Raw genomic sequence first — 18,698 nt, 5'->3', positions numbered from 1 at the left:
AAGCAGTGGTATCAACGCAGAGTACTGTCGAAGTTGTCGCTCTCGCGTATCGTCGCGGAATAAGCGCCGTATCGCGAGCGCCTGCCGCGATGTCGAGGAAACGAGTCAGCTTGTTGTCCACGCGCGTGGTTAAACCGCTTAAAGATGCAACAATGCGATTGACGCAAAGTTCCAGATTTAATATAGTTACGATGGTGCTCTTCGATACGGCCAGACGAACCTTGGGCGTTTCGAGACGGAGTATTCGAAGATTGTTGAGTTTGCCGAATCGTAGCGTCAACTGTCCGATGTATATCAGCGCCGGAGGGCGCGCCTCGTCGCGCTCGTCGGAGCGAAAGAGCGACAGAAGCGTGGATCGTAGATCGAGCAGTTCCTTCCACGTATCCGGCGTTAGCGAGATCTCTTTGCCGTGACAATCTCCGAGGACGATTTCCACGAAAGAGGGTCGGCTAACGATAACCCTGACTTTCAGATGTTTATACGCGATTTTGGTCAATGGATAGCGTCTTTCAAAGATTCTGAGCGGTCGCGCGACCGAGACGTCCGCGTCTCGGCGTCCGATCGCGATCTCGTCTAAAAATAGATGCGAGCGATGAGAGAAACGGCGCTAGTGAATTATTAGTTCGAATAAACGTTTGATAGTCTTACCCATTGTCCTTTTAGCTTTTTTAGCGTATTCCGCGCTATCTTCGCGGTCTCGCTCGGTTAGCCTCGATCGATCGTCGAATGAGTATTGCTGCTGCGGTTGCCCCCATTGTCGCGTACATCGTCGCTCGTTCTTTCTCGTTTGTTCTTTCTCGCGCGTTAGCTTCGGCGTTCTCCGTCAATAATTAAGCGCTTAACGGATGGACGGTCTTTATATACTCGCGTAGAGATCGCTTCTTCCCCTTTCGCACGCTTTCTCTTATATATTCTATTTTTAAAAAATGACGGTAGGGTCTCTCTAGTCGTTCTCATCGTCAATCTTCTCTCTCTCGATCGCGTCGCCGAGACGATAGACGCGACTAAGGAGATCGCGCAATTGCCTTAGCAGTCCATCCGTAGGACACTCGATGCCGAGCGCGTGTAGATCGAAAGGACCCGCCGAGGTTACGATATTCGTGAATTCGTTGAAGGCGTAGAACTGACGTTTGACGAAGAAATATAGATTACCATCGATGTATCGGAAGGCCGACGTTATCGCGAATGGAATTCCGAGAAATATATCTTTTAACGGAGCGTGTCTAACGACTATCATGTGACACTCGTCGATTTCCGCGACCTTATCATCGTCGTATATAGCGTAGGTTCGTCCCGTATGCGTATTTATCACTGCGTTGATCTTAACGTTTCGAGGAAGTCCGATATCGTGGAGATATCTCGGCCAACCCGATTTTAGCTTAAGACTGGGATATTCAGCGAGGTAGATTGAATCGTCCGCGAATAGCTCGAGATCGCTCGAGGATCTTCGATACGAGGCGGATAGGCGCGTGAAATTCGCCGGTAGAAACGTCGCGTAATCCGTGAGCGTCATGGGTCTACCGTAGCGTTTCTCGGTCATGCCGACCATACGTTGCGGCGATTAGCTATATACAATCGGTGATTCATTATCAGCGCGGGCGTCCACGCGCCGCAATGCGCAGAGATCCGCGCGCGCTGGATCGGTCGGCGCGACGCTCGTCGTCGCGGGCGCCGCGGTGGTCGCGGGAGTCGCCATCGAATAGTTTCCATCGTCGTGAGATCCGTACAGATTCTGTATAGCGAGAATGTCTTCTATGCTCAGTTTAACTGGAAATTGATTCTCGATGTCGGGTATATACGGGAACATTATAGAGTCATTGCGCATGCTGTGCTGTAGACCCAACGCGTGGCCGATCTCGTGCGTTAGCGTTTGCAGCAGGTGATGCGTGTCGGGAGGATTCTTGTTTAGATACACGTGCCACGGTTCCGAATCGTCGACGTGTATCTCCGACGTGAAGTCGGTCGCTCCAGAGGGAAAGAACGCGTGAGCTAGGGCTCCTCCCGGGCCGTCGAAGGTCGCCGGGCAAATGCCGACATTCCGACGATTCGCATAAGTGTGCGCGCCCGTTCGATACGATATCAGTATATCGGGGCGTAGCGGGTCGCGCGCGAAGGTTAGCGACGAATTCGCTGCCCATAACGCGAACGCTGCTTCGACCGTTCGCGAGATTTCCTCGCTAGCCACCTGAAAATTCCACGTGAGACGCGTTTTCGGCCATTTTCGCGCGATCGGGCTATACGTTCGATCGTGAATGTCCGCGAGACCGCATCGCGGTTTGCGCATAAGATGAAGCGTAACGGTGTCTAACGCACCGTTTCCCGACAATTGATAGTATTCTTGAAACAGCGATAGCGCGCGACGCAGAGACGTCGCGTTATCGGACGACAGCGATCCCCAGTCGTCCTTCAGAAAACCGTACGCGCGCAGGAAACGGAGCGCCTCGATCCTCTCCGAGTCGAAAGGCGCCGCGGCGACCGTCGCGGCGACGAGCGTCGTCACTAGAACGAGAAGAGCCGTCCTCGCGTTAGTCATCGCGCGGAGCGGGGAAAGACGCGGTAAACTATCGAGAGACGCCAGGCGCGGCTGATTCGCGAAACGCCTATTTTTATCGTCGACGAATGACGCGGGTGGGGGAGAGGGAAATGCGTCGACGATTCGTTCGAGGGAGAGTCGCGACTCGCCTCGATTAGAGAAACACGCCTCTTTCGACGTCGAGCGTTCGGAGCGTTATTTATCGGACGCTCGAGGTCCTCTCGCGGTTTCGCTTTTTGTTATTTCTATTTTATTATTCGTTTGTCCCCTAAGATGGACACTCGATGAGCGATTAGAGATACTCTTTCTGACGACGATAAACGTTCGCCGAGTATCCGGGATGCGCGTTATCTAGCGGATGTTTTTTGTTATTTCCATTTTTATTATTCATTTGCCCCCTAAGGACACTCGATGAGCGATTAGAGATACCCCTTTCAGCGATGCGCGTTATCTAGCGGATGTTTTTTGTTATTTCTATTTTTATTATTCGTTTGTCCCCTAAGAAGGACACTCGATGAGCGATTAGAGATACCCCTTCCAGCGATGCGCGTTATCTAACGGATGTTTTTTGTTATTTCTATTTTTATTATTCGTTTGCCCCCCTAAGGACACTCGATGAGCGATTAGAGATACCCCTTCCGACGACGATAAACGTTCGCCGAGTATTCGGGATGTGCGTTATCTAGCGGATGTTCGAGTTCCTCTTATAACATTATTTTTTTATTATTTTCCTTTAAAATCTATTGTTGTTATTTTCCTTATAATCTATTTTTATTACTCGTTCGTCTCCGCTCGAGTCGAGCGATTAGAGGAGCGGTCGCGGAAGGAAGACGCGGCGCGATCGATAAATCGTACCGCGGCATCCGCGCGTCGATTCTTATAAACGCGAGATCGTTTCGAGAAGCGTCAAAGTATTCTCGCTCGCGAGATAGCGAAGCGACGAAACGGCGAAGCGCGAAACGGTGGAGCGCGAAATAGCGAAAGTTAAAATCGGTCGCGAACTGTTCGATATAGAACGAATCGAACAGATAATTAACGCAGCCGATTATATTAATGTAAACGGAGATTTAATCGCAATAAAATCCTACGTTCTGGGAGACCTCGCCACGGATCTGCGCGTGGAGGCGCAAGGTGTTATCGAGAATAGTCCGGATTCGTTTAGATTCACCTTTCAGTTGAACGGAGACATAGATATCGCGCGTTTAATGTAAGTATTTGATCGGAATTTTTATAATATTTTTTTATAATAAATTATAATGTTTTAATAACCTTTTAATAACTCTTTTAATAACTTTTTACTTTTATATTTTAAACAAGAAATAGAGGGCTGTATAAGAACGGCGCGAGAATCGCTCTACGATTTAATAACTAGGACGAGGACTATGCTCGCACAAGCGCAAAGCGTTCATAGCGCGTTGCGCGACGCTCGCCGACGCGATGTCGCGCGAGCCCCCGAACGGTTCGACTTAATCGGTCGGCTTCACGAGGGCGAGCGCGACTTCGCCATCCCCGAGTTAATCGGTCTGCTTCGCGAGAGCGAGCGCGACTTCGCCGTTCCCGAGGTTAGGCGAGTCGTCGCATCGCCGATCGACGAGGAGCCCGAATCGCGGCCGATGGAGGATGAGGTCGAACCGGCGACGGTCGACGAGGGTGAATAGCGGGCGGGTGTATGATTGGCGGATTACCTAACCTGAATCGCAACCGTTCGACATGGAGTAATTTTACGCGTTAATGAAATATGATTTTTATCTATACTTAATACATATTTCGTGTATCGCATGCGCGCGCATTTGTAAGATATGATTCTTATAAATAAATGCTATACGTTAAATGAAGCGTCGATTCTTTACGCTTCTCTTTCCTTCTCCCGAATCCTCTCGCTCTCGCGCTTCTCGTAGTAAGCGTCGGCGCTATCTTTCTTTCGCACCTCTCGTAGTAAACGTCGGCGCTCTCTTATCGCGGAAGGATGCGCCTTCGCGATAAAAATAGCGTTCGTTTATTATGTAGAGAGATAAAGCTATTTTAGAAAAATACATTTAATGTAAAATGTGTAGAGATAAAGCTATTTTATAAAAATACGTTTAATATAAAATATGTATAATACAATATGTATAATAAAATATGTATAATAAAATATGTATAATAAAATATGTATAATAGAATATGTATAATAAAATATGTATAATAAAATATTTGCTCCTTCTGAAACAGAAAAGAAATTTTATTAGTATACTAATTTAATATTTAATATTTAATATTTAATATATCACGAATTTTAAAAAGATACTCGCGATTAATTTTTCGGCCTCTTGCTCGAAGGCTCCTCTCGCTGTTCTTCCATCGCGTCTTCCTCGTAGGATACGTTCCACGGTTTTCCCACCGGGTCTTCCTCGTAAGGCTCGAGCCCGAAAAGACGTCTTAGATCTAGATGGAAACCGTCGGGACCATTGTCCTCCCAGACGTCTTCGCGGAACTCGCGCTCGTGACGCCGCACCGCTCGTACAAATTGTCGATGTTTAATATTTACGAATCCGGAAATCCGGATATCTTTCGTATATTCGTACTACAAATTAAATTGAATCATAATATAAAACATAATATAAAATATAATTTTAATATAAAATATAATTTAAATATAAAATAAACGTTACTCACTCTTTGAAAAACTACCAAATTTAAGAGAACTTCCAATAGTCCCATCGCTAAATCACGTTCCCACCACAACGCGTTATAAGGTTGTCGATCTAAAACTAATTCAATTAACGATGGCATTTCTATACGCTTTTATTAATATTGCTTCGCGAATAGTCTAACACTTTCTGACGAACATCGGTATAAACGTTTTAAAATAGGAGATGCGCGAGCTATTATCGCGAGGAAGGATACGCGACCGCGATAAAGGAAAAAAAACGCGGTTCGTTCGTATAGCGTACATTTTGCGACAGTATAACTAATACATTCATGATTAAATTTATAGATTACCAGGTATATAAATATGAAACCGGAATTTGCGCATAAATGGCCCTAGCTGTCAATGTAGTTACCATCAAACCGCGTCATTGGCGCCATTTTCTTGTTTTGACATATAATAAAAATTTTCAACTCACAACAATACAAGTTTCATACAACAGCATAGTTTTTAATAGCGTTGAACATGTCGAATTTTGTGCCTGGAAACTACGATTTGCGGACAGCATTGATTTTCTGTTACCATTTGAAGAAAACTGCTGCAGAATCGCATCGAATGCTTGTTGAAGCTTACGGTGAGCATGCTCTTGGTAAATCACAGTGCTTTGAGTGGTTTAAAAAATTCAAAAGTAGCGATTTTGACGTGAGAAACGAAGAACGTGGAAGATCACCGAAAAAGTTTGAAGACAGCGAATTGCAAACATTGTTGGATGAGGATGACGCTACTGACAACAAATGATCGATTTGAATCAAGCTTTGCGTGAAAATCGACCAGAATATCAAAAAAGGCAACACAAAGTGATTTTGCTTCATGATAATGCACCATCACACACAGCAAAATCGGTCAAGGAAATGATTGAGGCGTTTAGTTGGGAAATACTTTCGCATGCGGCTTACTCACCAGACTTGGCTCCATCCATACTACTTATTTGCATCGATGGGACACGCACTTGCTGAGCAGCACTTCACTTCTTACGAAAATGGCTCAATGACTGGTTTGCCTTAAAGGAGCAACAGTTTTTTTGGCGTGGCATCCACAAATTGTCAGAGAGATGGGAAAAATGTATAGCTAGCAATGGGCAATACTTCGAATAAAATATTTTTTATCATTTTCATACAATAAACGTGTATTTTCTATACAAAAATTCCGGTTGCATATTTATATACCTGGTATATAATTGACTCGATACATTATATATAAAGCTTAAAATATATAATTAAATTTATAGATTATATAATTGACTCGATACACACATTATATTTAAATTTATAGATTATATAATTGACTCGATACATTATATATAAAACTTAAATTTATAGATTATAAGTAGTGATACTGGGCCGGTTCTAAGCCATGGTCCTCTGGGGGGGGGGGCAAGGGGAAACCGGCGGGGGGGGTATGACGTCACGGGGGAGAGGGGAATGACGTCACGGGGGTGGGAACGACGTCACGCGGGGGTGACCGCGGCGGAACCGTTGGCGCGGGTCCGCGGAGAGGGGGAGGGGAACCGCGGCGGAACGGTAGGCGCGGGGTTCGCGGAGTGGAGGAGGGGGGCCGCGACGAAACGGTAGGCACGGAGTCCGCGGAGTGGGGGAGGGGGACCGCGGCGGAACGGTAGGCGCGGGGTCCGCGGAGAGGGGGAGGGGGACCGCGGCGGAATGGTATGTGCGGGGGCCGCGGGGAAGAGGGAACGCGAAGGTACGATGCCGCGAGTAGGTGTGACAGAGATAGCGTGAAGCGTCCGCAATGTGTAAGAGAGGGATAGCGTGAGGCGTCCGCAATGTGTAAGAGAGGGATAGCGTGTGGCGTCCGCAACGTGTAAGAGAGGGATAGCGCGAGGCGGTGCGAGAGAGAGAGCATACGCGAGGCGGTGCGAGAGAGAGCATATGCGAGGCGGCGCGAGGCGATCACAGGCACGAGGGAGAAGGATAGCGTCCGCATTGGTGTTGGAAAAGGATGACGTTCGCGGGAGAAAGAGATAAAGAGAGATAGCGCGAGGCATGCATGTACCGATGAAATAGCGCGAGGCATGCATGTAGAAAAAGGAAAGAAGAAGGTGCAGAAATAATTGATACTTTAATTATAATAATAATAATAATAATAATAAGTTTATTTCATAATTGTGTGTATATTACAATGTGTGTGTGTGTGTGTTAAAATAAAAATAAAAATAAAAATAATAATAATAAAAATATATATATATATATAGGCGGCGCTCCTTCTGAAACAGAAAAACATTATATTAATATAAATTTAATTTTTAATATTTAATATTTTTTTAAAAAAGATACTTACATTATCCTCCTGGAGCCGCAAGCTCTTCCTCCCAATCCTCCTCCCAATACTCCTCCATCTCTTCCTCCAAATTTTCTTCCTCATCCGACACCTCTTCCTCTTCTTCTTCCTCCGGCTCCCAATTCTCCTCTTCTTCATACGGCTCCAAGCCGAAAAGAGGCCGTAAATAAAAAATGTCCTCATACTGCGTTGGGTGCACGCATGCACACTCGCGGGCTTCGCGAGTGTCACCCCACAAGCTTGCGTGCGCCCAACGCAAATTTCCTCTCATCCACCGCATGTATCGGCGGTGGATGACATCAATTTGCACGAACTGAAATATATTATTAATTAATACATATCACACATAATGTCGCACACACATGCCAAAACACTGAACATTACTTACCAGATTAAGACGAAACATTTTTATTCGTCGTTCTTTAACTAAAATGTCACTCACTTCTGACTGTCAAACACTTTGTGACGAACATAACGGGATAGATATTGTCTCAAACATTTTAGAGTAGGAGATGTATCACTTACGAAGAACGCTTACTCTCAGCTCTTGATAAGAAAACAAAAGTTAGCATGTTTTCACGAGCAAATATCTAAAGTCTTTTAAATATGAATAATATATTATAATATGTAAACCACTATCGAACGGCAATCGAACGGCTATGAACGGCTATCGAACAGCTATTGAACGGCTTTTGAACGGCTTTGAATGACTATCGAACGACCATTGAACGTCTTTCGAACGGCGTTGAACGACTATCGAACAGCTATTGAACAGCTATCGAACGGCTTTGAACTGCTTTGAACGACATCGAACGGCTTTGAACGACTATTGAATGGCTATCGAACAGCTATCGAACGGCAATCGAATGACTATAAACGACTATTGAACGACTATTGAACGGCTAACGAACGACAATTAAACGACAAAACAATTATTTATACACCATTCAAATATTTAAAGTCTATGTGCATGTACTGAAATGTAACATCCGTAGCCTGATAAGGTGGCTGACGCCGCTATCTAACGTCACGTAGTGAAATTTAATACTCGCATACTGGGATAAGAAAGAGGAAAAGAGAAGAATAAAACAGAATAAAATATATTTTAACAATAGTTTATTCTAAATAATGTTTGGGTGAATCTTTATGATGATTCGTCCACCAATTGAATATTTTAAATACATTTTGTAAAGCGCAATTTTTCAAATGTTTTTCACATTGCATAGTATTAGTAACATCTAGCTTATTTAACGAAGTGATATCTTCATAGTCCGCATCTAAGGTCTCAATAATAACGTCGTTTCTCGCATCATCATCAAGTATATCGACCAACCCTTCTCGTTTTTCGCATCCTTTAACGTACACGATAGGAGATGCTCCATCTTCCTCTTCCGTCGCACCCATCACAGCTCTCGTAATCAAACGCCTAGCGAAGCTGTATGGAACGTTTCCATCCTCCCATTGAAGTCCATGGTGATGTCCGATTAGCCATGAAGCTTGACAACATCTCTCAGATTTTGTAAGCGCACGCCATGGTACGGGACTTGCAAAAAAGTAATGAGAGAGAACAGATTCATTTCTCAATATCGCTACTTCCTTCACGACAAAGTTTCTCCCGATAATGAATCCCTGCAGATCCACAAACGTTGGCGCGATCATGCTGATAATATTACCGTACGATTGCAAGAACGCTGTACGACTGTTGCCGATCGTCAAAATCTCAATCTTTATATATTTTGACATTGGAGGGGATATTTGCTGATTTAGGTAATTTTACGAACTACGTTGGTCAATGGGCAATATTCAACAACGCGATCGTGTAAGATGAGACAATAGGCGGTAGTATTTGTCGGTATATCCTCCTTGCACTCAAACTCTAATCTCACGTCCACGGTGGAATTTTTGACAGACTCGTTTTGTCGCGAGCAGTCGATAACCGCGAAAGGACCGCAATGTAGAAATTTTGAAATGTTTAATAGCACATCATCATTATCACACCCGTAATAAGATTTGCGAAAACGAGAGTACATATCGAACAAGAGGGCGAATCTATTTTTATTGAAATCTAAATTCAAATCATCGTAGGGATAAAATTCCGAGATTAGATAGAGTTTAACGTTGGTCAATTTGCAGTCGTCGAATGTAGTAATATCTTTTGACACATCATTTTTTCCACCAGTCTGCAGCGGAAAGATCATGTATCGCGGCTTCTCCAGCTGAGAGGCGGCTTTCACGGTCCACGAATGCTTGGTCGTATTATGCAATAGAGGAAATTCATATAGATCCCAAGAGCGAAAACTGATATTCAAGTATCGCCCACTTTCCAACGCGCGCAGCAAGGATAGTTTATTGACCTCGCTCAATATTACATGTGGCATACGCCATTGTATCTTGAATAATTCGATATCAGCTTCAGCCGAAGCATGTCCAAATATGCAATTGTTGTCGTTGCGCGAACGTATCAGAATTAATTTGTGACGAGCGTTGATCACAATTCGCTTATAATCTTCGCAAAAACCCAATAGTATGTTTAGCGGCACGCAAAAATTGAAGTAAGATTCAACAGCATTATGTGACATATTCACGCAGCATTCCCCAAGATTTTACCTTTCTCGGTTGTTAGAGAGATATAGTTTTTAATCGTGGAAGTTATTCCAACGTTTCTGTTGCGGTCAATCTCCACACCGTCGAGTTCATATCGAAGTTCATGAAACATAAACGCGACACAATTGTTTCCCAATACCACTCTTCCCTCTTCAGCTACTTTACGCACCATCAACTTTCCTTCGACGTATAGAAAACTTTCACATGGTAACGTGTACAAATCTTGACGTTGTATCGGTATCCGTATCTCGTCGCTATATCCAAACGTTGTGTTGGCGTATGGATTGTACGTATGAGTCTCAATCTTGATGATACGGTCGTCAAAGATCGGCTCACCTCCGATATCCAAGATGTCAATCATATTGTTAAGTATTTCGTACGACGAATCCCAATGATTTTAAAAACTCGCGGTTCAACGCGCTGAGCTTCTTTTTAGCGTAACCAGATATCTGATTATTGTCACCCGATACAGCAGTCACTCGCCTTCTCTCAAAAATATTGTCCCTCGCAAAGATATTGTCTCTCGCGTGTTCCGTACTTCCGTTCAACACAAGCATTTCATTTGCCAAACGCTTTATTTTTGCCGCCGCCGTTTATGCAATCTTACGGTAATTTCCTCTCCTCGAAAATCGAGCAAATGTCCTTCTTGATCAACAATGCGTATCGTTGAATCAGTAATGCTTCGTGCGACGATCCGTAGATAAATGATCTGTGCTGGCGATTCCGATATTTTATATCCTAGCGGCACGCTCGGTGAAAATTCATGTATCGTGTGTACGCGCTTGTCATTGCTGTACGCGCCAGTGGTTACGCTGCATTCTATACGAATAATATATACGCTAATAATATTTATCGGTACATTCGTGCCATTTCCGAGGCTGTAATATACGATTCGACGAGAATCCAAATAACGATCCAACGTCGCCCGGTTTACTAAAATTTATTCTATAGATACATTTGATTTCACTTTTTAACGTATTATGATTAGCGCGAAGCGTTATTGGATATTCATCGTGTTCTTCGCCATCAACAATATCGTTGGAATCAACTACACGTCGATGTCGTAAAATTGCATGTCGGAGATATTCGTTTATAGCGTGTAATTCGTACGATTCCTCGGGAATCGTAATTTCCTTATCGTCGTTATCAAAATAAAATTTATTATTCCAAGAATTCACGTTCGATATCGTATAATACGTTTCAAAGTCCGTTAAACCAAGCTCGTAATCGCCATCGTTTAAATCTATAGCCGGAAAGTAGCTTACAGCAAGCGCGCTACTCTTGCCGGTCAACGTAAGTGTGAGTGACATGCTGGAAAACTGTCAAACGAATACTGAGTCGCGACGGTGAATTGTCAGGCTTTAAATTCATATCGATCATCGACCGTTTGAAGAAATCCAAGACACAATTGTCCACAAATACTTTGATTATAATTTTGATAGGCCGTGTGATTGTATTCTATATTTGCAACATTCTGTCCAAAATATCGCACTAATTCCTTGGGCGGTCGCAGATTTCCAAAACTATCGAAATATACTACACGATCTCCCCTCTTTGCATACGCAACCCAATGAGTACCGGAATCATCGACGTCATCCAAATTGACGATACCGCTCTCATTTCGTCGTACACCGTTTATCGGTAAATTATTGCGCATGAAAACACCTCTAAAAAATTATATACGCATACGTCTTGCAAGCTGTTCCAATTGTACATTGGTTGTTACACCGGCAGGCATTTTTATTTTGACATTTTTTTTTCTTGGCTGCTGTTGAGAACCCTCGTACACGCTTGTATGGAGCGAGATAAAGTCCGTGACCTTCCATGGCGCGATTATGACGCTGCATTTCTTCGAGCTGATGTTGCGTCGCCTTGCTATCGTTCACCGCCTTCGCGATTCCCGCTGCTCCGCCAGCCAACGAACCGAGAACTCCCAATAATGGTAAAATTGGTAAGATACCACCGCGCTTCGCTATAGGAAGTATTCGTTTTTTCGAAGTCTTTTTCTTCATCGATGATTTTTTTGTTTTCAGCCCCATACCGAATTTTGTCTTTGCCTTCATAGCCGCCCAAACAGATGTAGCGGCTGCTCTTTCGCCAAGAGTCGAATCTCTCGCGGTAATACACGTTCGCGCTTTCGCGGCGGGTATATTATCCGCAACGTGTCGTTGACCAAGATCGTTGCTTCGGGAATAAGCTATATCGTGCTCGCGACACGCGGCATCCAATGGATTGATACCTCGATCGCCTCTAGCCAATCGTGTTTCTAAATGTTCCCGGTCCGCAAAACTGATAGTCTGGAATATGTAATTCGATAGGAAGTGCGTTTATCGCACGATTTAACAAACCGCTACCTCTTATAAGTTTTGCTGACATTTGTCACAATTTTTTATTAACGGTGTTGGACCGTCGAAATGTGTTTGCTGCCACGACAAATTATAATGTCGTGTGTATCGACGATACTGTTGAACCTCTGAGTCAGCTTTTATATGTTCGGGAAGCTTGTCCCACAATTGTTCCACGTAGCTACCAAAGTCTCGCAGTAAAACAATCTTGGAGATAATTTGTAACTGCTCAGTGGTAAGCTCGAGAATATCGCTGTCAACCGATAGAAGAAGAAACATTCTTGAGACTGAGCGGTTTCGATTCGGTGCGCCTCTATAAATAGGGCCTCGATGACTCATTTTCCAAAATCTGATTTGAGATTCGGGAGAGCAAACATGTGGTTCGCGCGACAAGCGACGATAATCAAAGTGATAAATTTTGACGATAAAACACGAGTAATGTCCGAGAAAGAAATATGCAAGCATGGAAACATGCTGCCGACTACTATACGCGGTATCATTTGCGGTCTTTCGAATTGCGGTAAGACTAACGTGTTGATAAGTTTGATAGAAAGTCCACACAGTGTACATTTCGAGAATGTGTACGTATATTCGAAATCGCTTCAACAACCGAAATATCGATACTTGGAAAATTTGCTATTATCGATCGATGAAATTGGCTATTTTACATTCTCTAATAATAGTGACGTTATTCCACCGAGCGAGGTGCTTCCGAATTCCATTTTTATCTTTGACGACGTGGCGTGCGATAAGCAAGATACGATAAGAGAGTACTTTGCAATGGGTCGACACTCGAGCGTCGACTGTTTCTATCTTTGTCAAACGTATGCCAAGATATCCAAGCATCTTATACGGGACAATGCAAATTTACTGATTTTATTTAAACAAGATGGTACAAACTTGAAACATGTATACATCGATCATGTAAATACTGACATGTCTTACGGCGATTGCATTCTGTCAGAAATGCTGGCAACACAAGTATGGATTTGTAGTGATTGATAAAGATAGTTTACAGACTAATGGACGATATCGAAAAAGATTTAACGATTTTGCAATACCGTAAAGTTAGTCGCTATCGATACATCGATCGAGCATCGTCTAAAAATTTTTGTCCGAGCGCAACATGACGACGACGATTGACAGTGATGATCGTGAGAAGATTGCGAGAGAGATTGTAAAAACGAGCGAATCAATCCGCAAAAAATATCGTTCTTTAAAAACCGGTCAAATGGAGGAAGACGTCGCATTGGAGAGGCACTTTAAACCAATTATCGAACCTCTAAAACAACTTGTCGAAAATACAATCAATGTGGAATCTAATGAAGTGAAAATCGAACCATCGAGTATGCTTGAAGACAAGCATCTGAAAAAAGAGTCTGGAACAAAGCGAACAAGGTCAAATATATCATTGAACGATTCGCTAATAACTTCTACTCCAAATCAATCGAAACGTAAGCGAATGAAACAATTATCGAATGTGGTTACTTCTACTCCGATAAAAGATGTACAATCGAGTCAAATATTGCACGAAAGATCGTCTCCGTATGTGGAAGAAGTTTTCGAAACCACGCCTGAAACGCTTGTGACATCGGTTCAACATCTGCTACAAACGTCCGAGGGTCAAAATACATTGCGCACACATCTGGGTCCACTAGGGCAAAAATATGTTGGAGCTATTTTGAGTCAAGATAAAAATAGTATGGATTATGTTTACGGTGTTAAATTTTGCAACGAAGGAATGATGATTGGTGATAAAATTTTTGATGTGGATAAAGATGACAATATAATTATCGGTGGAATAAGATACGTGGGAACACTAGGTCTCTATGAGTTGATTTTCAAGAGAATACCCGACAGTGACGAATAAAATTAAATACAAAAATATATTACTGGCGACAAATGCGCATAGACGTGGCAATGATATGCGTAATCCAGTGTTAAGTAACAAGGGATACAAGTATAAAAATATAATAGCACCATTAATCTCTATTAAAAAAGCTGGAAGAGGTATAAACATACCGCGCGCTATGACGTTAAACGATAATAAGATCGATTACGTGCATTGGAATGATACTGATGCAGCAAACAAACAGTACGTGGAAATACGTGTCAAGCTTTTGGAAGACAGACAGGAAGAACTTGAGAAAAAAATAATCACGCTCGAGACGAATGTGCAAACGCTGCAAATAATGATGGATGAGATGCAGAAAATGCTTCGGTATGCAATTCACGCGCAGACTACATCTATTTCAGCGCAGGAGAAGAAAGATATATAAAGAATATATGTGGAGGAATTATCTCATTATTGCAAATTATGCCTCGATCAAATATGTCACAAAAGACCTCTGAAAAACAGCTGCTCGTGGAAGAATTGCATGCTCCAACGAGAAAAAATTTCCCACGTAGACGTGTCATAGTACGCGGATACGACGATCTGTGGCAGGCGGACGTGGTCGAGATGCGTCCATATGCACGATTCAACAAAGGCTACAACTACATACTCACAGTTATCGATGTGTTGAGCAAGTATGCGTGGGCTGTACCGCTCAAGAGTAAAAGTGGAAACGAGACGGCTGATGCTATCGCAAAGATAATTCGAGACGATGGAAGATGTCCGAAAAATTTTCAAACCGACAGAGGAAAAGAATTTTACAACGCAAATGTACAGAAACTCGTACAGAAACACAACATTAATCATTATTCAACGTACTCTATCATGAAAGCCTCGGTCGTGGAACGATTCAACCGAACGTTAAAGAGCAATATGTGGAAAATGTTTACGTTTAATGGAAATTACAAGTGGATCGACGCGTTGTCCCGGCTCGTTAGAGAGTACAATGCGCGAAAACATCGCACTATCGGCATGAGACCTATAGATGTTACCCTCGCGATCGCCGATAAACTTTTAAATACGGTATACAACAACGTAAAGATTGCGGCACCGACAAGATTCAAAGTAAGCGATCCGGTACGCGTGAGTAAATTCAAGACCATTTTTGACAAAGGTTACACGCCAAATTGGTCGACCGAAATGTTTAAGATCGTTAAAGTGCAGAAAACTAATCCCGTGACCTACGTACTCAGAGATTCGCGCGGAAATCCCGTCGCCGGCGGATTTTACGAATACGAGTTACAACGCATTGTCAATCCCGATGTACATCTCGTGGAAAAGGTGATACGCAAAAAGGGTGACAAAGTTTATGTGAAATGACTGGGACTTGATACTACACACAACTCTTGGATAGATAAAAATAATATATTATAAATATGTTAACAATAATACATAATATTAAAGATATTTTACAAATATAAACAAAATTGTACACCTTATAAAATATACATATAATTTACAATAAATATACATATAATTTTAATTTACAATAAATATACGTAATTTTTATTTACAATAAATATACATGATTTTTATTTACAATGGTATTTTGTAATGTCCTCACGGTAGCGTGTCGGTGATTTCGCGTACGATATACTTCGTGTAATTTAGATCTTATACAAGACTGCTGACGCGTCATTTTAATCTCTTCGTTCAAACACCGTGTGTAATCGTTGAACGTTATCGTTCTCGCGACGACATTATTTTTGACGCCTTTTACCTTTTTTGTGTCTTTCTTACCATTTACTCGCAACGCGTACATTTTTGCCCTAAGCCCGACGAATTCGGTCATGATGGCGCCATTATTTTCATCCTTCATTAAACCTGGTATCTTTTTATTCGCGAGCGGTATACCGTACACATTGTCCACCGCATAATCGCTGGTATCGAATCTGTCGACGTTGCGCTTTATATTCTCATATACATCTTCACACTCGATGTGATATATGAGACTGTCGGTGTCAGTGTACATGACTTTACATTTCTCTCGATACATAAGTATCATATAATCGTGGTGAAACTCGTACAAACATGTTTTGGATATGTCGAGTATACACATACCCACGTAGATTGGTTTATTAAATTTCACCTCGAGATTGCGCAATTCAACGGCGATCAGATTCTCCGAAAACACGCTTCTACTATGAAAATTTGGTTTTGCGATCATCGCCTCTGCGCCATATCTTCCAACCCAATGTGTCACGAGCTTAATATTAACGTGATTGCGCACATTTTCTATCGTTTTGCCAAATACCGCATTATTCATTAATTTATATAAATTTTTTTCAAAATCATTTTTCGCGAGTGTTCGGAATTGTATATTGAGTTCGATATAACTGCGAAGCCATGGAGATTGCGAAAACTGTAATATTTGATGTATTTTTGTAACGCGAAGTCCGTGTCGCGTGCATTGCTGCAGGTTGCGGTAATGTATTACGTAACGCTTCTTATCGTATAAGGTTGCGAGCAGCTTATCCTACCGCTTACCAGGTGGTTTGTCGCGTGTCGGGCAAAACGGTAGGTCGCGCATCGTGAACACGTTGCGGATACTCGAGATCGACTTCAAGGATGTAGCCTATAGGCGAATCGAGCGCGATCGATGATGTATCAAAATCGAATACGTCGTCAACCCATCGAAAATCTTCATAGGGCAAGGGTTGACACATTGCCCATCCGTACAAATTATTTACATCAAAGTACGTGAGATACGTTGAAGGTTTCGATGGGTCGTACGACTGCATATACTTGTTATTAGTATGTGCGTATCTGTTGGAACATTGACTCAAACCGCCGCGTATTCTGCGTTCGATAAATAAAACCATGTCTATATCCGTAAGCAATTCGAATGTAATATTTGTATGCTTCAACATGGCGTCCCACGAGTATCCGGGAAGAATAGTTATACGCGGGGTCGAGCCCATAACTTTTAATACAACTCTCGCAGAAATTTTCAAAAATATCTGCTAATAACAAGACATCAATTTTGAGATACAAGTTGCTATATTCGCCCAGCGTTCGAATGGAGAACCGCTTCCACATGTTCCTGGCGTGCGCGTAATCGCTCTCGGATATCGTGTCACCGGTCAAGGAACTGTAAAATGATTCGCGCAGTGGTAAACATGTATCTTGCAATCTGTCGCAATTTAATATTATTTTTCGGTTTCTCTTCGGTAAGTTTAACATTTTTCGTAAATGATATATATTTTTCATTTGTTATCGGAAGTAACTCGATTCCCCCTTCGAACGCTGTAGCTATTTCCTTGATAATGAAGTGCGCGTCGTAACCGGATAAATTATGAAAAACTATTGGAATGCAAAAAGAATCTTTATAATTTAAATTGCAATTTGAATGCGCGGGACCTGTGTATCGCCCGGTCAGATGGCAATGATCGCGTACGCGTGTATCGTCTTGTACGAATGGTTTCTCGCAAATGTGACATTGTGTCGCGCTATGAAAATTTTCACATTCATCAGATGTTAAATTTACCATGGGGACATTAGCTGATAAAATAATTTTTACACGTTGCGCTAAATTTTTTAGTTCTTCGATGAACCATGATATGCAATCTATATCGCGACGGGAATGATACGCGGATAACGAATTATCGTACGAACAATGTACATAATATGCTATGCTAAATACTTTATGATGTTGGTAGTTTCTCTCTTTCTCCGTCTTCTCTAAAACGCATCTGTAAACATCTGTAAAAGAAATAATTTTTAATTTTTGTTCAAAGATTTCTGTAATATAATTTATTATATATATACGTACCGATCGCAGATATATTTCTTGTGTTCTTTTTTGTTCAATTGCGAGCTCACGAGGCGGGATAGAGTCTTGATCCACGCGAAATGTCCAACGTTGTTGTCTTCCATGTACAACAAGTTGACGTGTTTGTCTTTTTTCAGCTCACTCAGACGTATCGGGACAATGTTCTTTTCCTCGATACTATATACATTGATTGAGATATTGTTGGCAAGTTCGAATTTCTTAATTTGGTTCACAGTCACTGGAAACTCAATGTCCTGGAGATTCAGCACTGTTGTGTAATGCGGGTACGAAGATTCCCGATCCGCGTTTCTTTCGGCTGGATATAGAGCGGCGACCACAGACCACGCGAAACACTCATTGTCATTAGATTGAACGCGTTGATTACCGCTCTCTTCATCGTTATTTCTCGCGGTAATTTAATGTGTCACCCCGCGCGCAATGGATTATATTTATTTATATTTACATTTAAATTGAGTATTCGCGATAATGCCCACCCGCTATCGCGTTCCTGAAATGCTTCGAGCGATGCTAGAGTGGGCTCGACAACGCGCCGCTCGTACCATTCG

The 18,698-nt window shown here is 42.6% G+C and overlaps 2 protein-coding genes across 2 annotated transcripts in view; one reads left to right on the top strand and one right to left on the bottom strand.

Annotated features, from left to right (window-relative positions):
* The window catches only part of LOC138942968 (uncharacterized), a 6,341-nt gene extending 5,928 nt beyond the window's left edge, over positions 1–413 (top strand). The window contains 1 exon segment of the mRNA XM_070313465.1: positions 4–413. Within this exon segment, the coding sequence (XP_070169566.1) occupies positions 4–413 (410 nt within the window).
* Positions 414–1,561: 1,148 nt separating this feature from the next.
* Positions 1,562–2,533, bottom strand: LOC138942967 (stromelysin-1-like). Its single transcript, XM_070313464.1, has one exon. The coding sequence runs from the start codon at positions 2,531–2,533 to the stop codon at positions 1,562–1,564; it is 972 nt and encodes a 323-aa protein (XP_070169565.1).
* Positions 2,534–18,698: the final 16,165 nt, after the last annotated feature.

Source organism: Polyergus mexicanus, unplaced genomic scaffold (assembly GCF_030449975.1).
Source record: "Polyergus mexicanus isolate NDT 795.1 unplaced genomic scaffold, iyPolMexi1.0 SCAF_24, whole genome shotgun sequence".
NCBI lineage: Eukaryota > Metazoa > Arthropoda > Insecta > Hymenoptera > Formicidae > Polyergus > Polyergus mexicanus.
This window is presented reverse-complemented; position numbering and strand designations above follow the sequence as displayed.